Here is a 5910-nt window from a genome sequence, read left to right on the forward strand (position 1 = left end):
TTATGGATGAAGATCTCACGATAATTTATTATTGTACACAACTCATTGTGCTTGAATAATATAATCAAAACATATATGGGAGTTATAAAACTTGACATAATAATATAATCAAAACATATATGGAAGTTATAAAACGTGACATAGTAATACTTGAATAATACATTCTCTAATATACTTTAATTCATTAACACGTGAACAAACTTATAGATTAACAATAACTTGATATTATTTATTATTTGTATAAACCATCTATGTTTAACACACTTGTGTTGTTTCCAAATCCAAGAGTAGTGGTTTAAAAACACTTTTAAGTTATAGTAGTTGTTAATGAAACTTAATAGTTTAGTCTAGAATCTTGTGTTGAGACAAACCATTATAAATTTTTTGTGCTCCTTCTTTTCTCCTTTTATCATCTTTTAATTATTTCATATAATCTTAGGTTTGAGTTTTCTATTGTGAAAACAAATTTTAAGATGACATTATTTATTGTTTTTTCATGTTCTGAACACAAATTAAACTCAAAGTTTAACTCTCATCTTATTCAAAACTAAATTTCCCTCTTGCCAAAAATATAAAATCCTTAAAAATACATGTAAATTAATCCTGACCTGACTAATGACATAGTGACACGTGTCAACGATATAATATATGAAAATTCACTTCTTCAAATTTGTGATTAAAATATTGTTAGTATCTAAAATTTGGATCAAATTTTATTTTAGTAAACCCCTAATTCAGAACTATTTTTTAGTTCCTCAATATAAAATTGATATTTTAAATACCTTAAATTGAAAAATAATTTTTTTAGTATTCTAAATTTAAAATATCTTTTAATCCTCAAATTTAAAAGTTGTTTTTAAGTTTTTTAATTTGAAAGTAATTCATTTTGATTTTCAAAGTTGATGTTGGCTGAAAATTTATTGACGTATTTAACATGTACTTAATTTGAGAACAACCATTTAATAGTCATTGAAATATTTCTTATTTCTTTCTTTGTAATTCAGCCCATTTACTTGTACTACTACTGTGGCATAGATGATTGCTACTGCAATTGTAATGATACTGTCCTTTCCTACTTTTCTTGTTTTTTTTCTCATATTGTTATGAATAAAGTTTTGATTTGAAACTTTTATTTTGAGGTTAAATTACAGTGGTCGTGACTAGGATATTTAAATGCAATATTTCCTTTTGTTTCACTAAATTTTCTAGTTTTAAATCATGAAAAAATTTATCTTAAAATATTATTTGATAATTTAAATATGTGATGATTAAAATTTTCATAAATCTCGTATCTAATTTTTTTAAAACATATTGTTACTCACTTGAACAAATTGACGTAGAGTCAATTATAGTTTTAATTTTTCATCTGATTAGTTTGAAGAAGACAAATGAAAGATATTAGCTTCACATTATTTTTTTAATCAGGAAGCTTAATTCACTTTCCCAAATTCAGGGACTAAAAAGTCCAATTTTAAATTTGAGAAATGTAATTAGCAACGTGGAATCAATTGTCAACACAAATAATATCTCTGAAATTAAATTTTTTAAAAACAATTTAAAAAAAAATCCAAAAATTAGAAACCAATTTATTACACCCGTTTATGTCCAACCAAAGAAGATGAGATAATAAATGACCCATACTATTATATTATTTCTTATATTTATATTATTATTATTTCCTATTTTTCTGCGGGGTTGTTATTTAATAAGTGGTGCCCCGTTATTATTTACGGTGCACCAAACCTGCCATATTTGGAGAGGTACATTGTCACTTTATTTACCGATGTGGGTCCTGATTACCCTCACCTTAATTATATCTTTATACCTTACCATTTTTTAACCTTTTTTTTATCACGTGTTTTATAGTATATCTGTTTATAGTATAGTATTCATACTACTATACTATATACAAATGTTTGAGATACCACTTTGTAAACTGTTTTTTTTTCTCCTTTATTTGATATAGAAAAATTGAGAAAGGAAGAAAAGAATTTGTTATTACAAAATAGACAGGGATGATACAGAGAGATGCCTTTGATAAAAAGCTATGCAGAAGAATCTCCATACATCATCGACACATTATTTCTTTCTGTCCCCTTTCTAGATTAGCATTTGGGTGTTAAGTAAGTTTTTCTTTTATTACAAATACTGAATGTACTTGCTTATTTCATCATCACACGTTCCAAGATCAGCATTCTCAAACAGGAAGCACGATGTTGAACTAGAAGACTCACCCAAGTTGAGTTCAGACACACTGCAGTCACCACCACCACTTGGAGCACAATATCTGAAGGACACATAGTTAGATGAAACGCATTGCCAATTATCTTCATTATTGTCTGAAAAGCATGAGGGTGTGGCCACTTGATCGAATATCAGTGAAGGACTAGAAGGGGACCCTGCCATTTTTGTTATGTGTGGTGCTTCCTGAAAAGCGCTTAGAGCATTCAAACAATCTCCAATTTCATCACTGCTAATAAAGCTACCATCGCTACCAGTCTCACCTTTTTCACTACTTTCCAACAATTTTGAAAACACAGCTTTTGCAGATTCAAGGCCATGAACTTTATGAGGGAGTGAAGTAGCCATCTTCACTCCCTCATCACTGCTAATAAAGCTATCTCCAATTTCATCACTGCTAATAAAGCTACCATCACTACCAGTCTCACCTTTTTCACTACTTTCCAACAATTTTGAAAAAACAGCTTTTGCAGATTCAAGGCCATGAACTTTATGAGGGAGTGAAGTAGCCATCTTGTTCAGTAACTGAGCAGAAGTTACTGAATGATTTGATGAGGCCATATTAGACACAAGGGGGTCTCTGTTATTCTCCGGTTCTATTCCAGTTCCAGTTTTAACCACACTATTACTGTTGCTGTTCCCAGCAGCAACAGGTTTATATGATTTAATTGCTTCTAGGTACCCAGATGCAAGAATTTTACTAGCAACTTTGTTGAGAAGCTGAGTTGAAGACATTGACTTTGGTAAGCTTGAGTGATTAGATTGGTGTGTAGTGGCATTTGGTCCATGGCAAACAGTTTCTTTTGATGGAACCATGCACAACTCACTGGATTTTGATTCTGTGGAACTTGCAGTGCTAATTGGTTTTGAACTCGATGGATCCACATCATTCTTTTCGTAGTGCCTTTTCAGATATGAGTTCCAATAGTTCTTGATTTCGTTATCAGTTCGCATTGGTAAATGCTTTGCTATACTTGACCACCTAATAAGTTAATTTATAAATTACAATTCAGTTATATATAAACTAGTAGGTAAAATTCTCAGTTTCATTAAAAATGGTTTCTAACTTATAATTTTTCCAAAAAATTCACCTTGTTTTCTTTATATCTACTTATGGAAACATTTACTGTATCTAAACTACACTAGTACCTTAATTAACATGCATAGCTATACATTATAGAATTATCAATGGGAAAACCAACATATGATTGATAGAAAAAGAAAAACTTTCCTAATTCATATGCAAAACTAAATTAAATGAAAAAATTGTGCAGCATGGTACCTAACCACAAACATTCATAACTATTAGCAGCTAGATCTTTCAAGTTTCACCTGTTGCCAAGAACAGCCTGAAGTTTTATAATTTTCTGCTCTTCTTCTGGGCTCAATTTTCCTCTCTTAATGTCTGGTCTGAGGTAGTTAAACCATCTCAGCCTGCAACTCTTTCCACATCTTTGAAGACCTGTAGTACACCCACATGAAGTACTCAAAAAAGTTGCCCCCACTTTATTTGGTAATAGCAAAAATGTCATTGCCTAACTAAGCACTAGCTAATGTAGCCATGATCTTCAAGGTCAAAACTACTGAACCATGCTAGCCAAACTAATTCTAAACAACTCTATCCCTAACCTGTTCCAACCAACTTGGAAGATGAATTATAACTTCAACTCAATCTCACAAAATAAATTGAAATGGGAGATTATGAACTCACTTACAAACCATATTTAATCAAATATATCATTGATGTTAGATTTCCAACAAATCAGAGGTGATGTTCCATGATGTAAGTTATTTACCCAAATACAAGTCTAAATCAACAACAATAATGCAACAATAGCCATGTACGATTGATGAAGTTAGAGTAATCATGTAGTAGTTAAATCTGAAGCACACAAGAGTAAGATGGTTTAATTGAAAAACTGACCAGCTTTCTGAGGCAAGGTACGCCAGCTTCCAGTGCCATGATTCTGAATGTAAGCAATGAGTTTCTGATCTTCTTGAGCTGTCCATGCACCTTTTCTGAGTTCCTCGTGACTGCAGCAAGGAGTTCTTCCCATATGAGGATTGGGAAAAGAAGGGTGAAAAAGTGTAGAGTAGGTGTGTGTCTGAGTGAGAAAGAGGTATGACTATGTTGTGTGTGTATGTTTGTGAGATGGAAAAATTAAAGTGTGGCTGTAGCTGCTGCATGTGTTAAATTTAAGGGTGAGTAGTACGACCACTTTGAACATTGAAAGCATGTGGGGACAAAACATGGCTGGACTTATGGAGATACTATTATTGAGAAGATGACAATATTATAATAGATGGTCCTCAGACTTCACCCACGCCAACCTCGCGCTGCATGGTTTACACCATTTAGTCCCTCACAAATTTAGAACATAAACATAACCATAACTTTAAATGTTTGTTTTCACTGTTTCTCACACAATTATGCACACATCCATTCTAAATGCCTAGGGACCAGGGTAGTTGTACACAATAAATTGTCAAATGTGCCAGAGCTGTTTGACTATGACATTTTTAAAACATCCCATCTTTCTTTCCATACTCTTTTCCTTTCTATTTTTTAACCTTTACTAATTCTTTCTCATACATAAACACACTACCATAATTCAACTCCCAAATCTTAGATGAGACTAATTGAGATCAAATGTACAAACATATTCAATTTTGGTACACACTAGGCTGTATTCTTAAACATGAAGAATTTAGGAAGGTTATTTTCCTTTATTTTTTACCAAAATGGTATAAGTTTAGGTGAGTTTTATTGAAATGGATAAAATTTTAAGAGATTACAAGAAGAGGTTTTCCACAATTTAAGTTTTTTTATTTTATTTTATAAAATCAACATTACAAGAGGTTTAGTATGATAAGTTTTTTTTTTTTATCAAATCGGTCTCACAAACACAATTTTTAGTACAATGGTTTTTTCTAAATCGTGATTCGAGACACTATTTTTATATTTTTTTTATTGTGCATCCAAACATGTTTTGATTTTTTTTATTTTTTTTAAATTTTCATTGTTTTTTTTTTATTTTTTATAGATATTTTTTTAAATTGTGCATGTTTTCTAAGTTTTATATGTAAAATTTTGCATACAATAGTTTTTTAAAAATATTTTGGCTTTTTATTTATTTAAAAATGTAATTTTTTTTTGAGAAATTAAATATTAACATATATGGCTTTTAGTTTTCAATTAATATTTATAGTTTCAAAAAATGACTTTATTGATTTTTTTTTAATTTTAAGTTCATGTTAATTCAGTGTAATTTAGAGAATAAAAAATAATCAATTATGAAGAAAAAGAAATTTAATAAAATGGAAATTAATTTTGATCAATAATACTTAAGTAAAGGTAAATAAATATTTATTTGTGAGAATTAATTCTACTTACTCTTGTAGCTTGTCTTTTTTATCTTTATTGTTGTTACTAAAAGTAGTGCACAAGTTTGTAATTAAACATTTTTAATATCTTCATATTCATTTTCGTCATTTTCAATTCCATGATCAGACTTATGTGAAAGCATAGTAGGTTTATAAAAATTTATGGATGAAGTTATACGTTGATGGTGATTCCTTGTAGAAGTCGCAAATATATTATTTGATGTGATAGAAAAAAGATTTGGTTGAGAAGAAAAAATATTATGTGTATGAAACGTGTTGGTATGA

The 5910-nt window shown here is 30.0% G+C and overlaps 1 protein-coding gene across 1 annotated transcript; it reads right to left on the reverse strand.

The window, feature by feature from the left end:
* Positions 1 to 1971: 1971 nt before the first annotated feature.
* On the reverse strand, positions 1972 to 4511 carry MYB47 (myb domain protein 47). Its single transcript, XM_068626823.1, has 3 exons — positions 4166 to 4511; positions 3574 to 3703; positions 1972 to 3223 (listed from the first exon to the last, which is right to left on the reverse strand). The coding sequence occupies exons 1-3, from the start codon at positions 4296 to 4298 to the stop codon at positions 2140 to 2142; spliced, it is 1347 nt and encodes a 448-aa protein (XP_068482924.1). The 5' UTR covers positions 4299 to 4511; the 3' UTR covers positions 1972 to 2139.
* Positions 4512 to 5910: the final 1399 nt, after the last annotated feature.

Source organism: Phaseolus vulgaris, chromosome 9, assembly GCF_051622355.1.
Source record: "Phaseolus vulgaris cultivar YP4 chromosome 9, ASM5162235v1, whole genome shotgun sequence".
In the NCBI taxonomy this organism is placed as follows: Eukaryota; Viridiplantae; Streptophyta; class Magnoliopsida; order Fabales; family Fabaceae; genus Phaseolus; species Phaseolus vulgaris.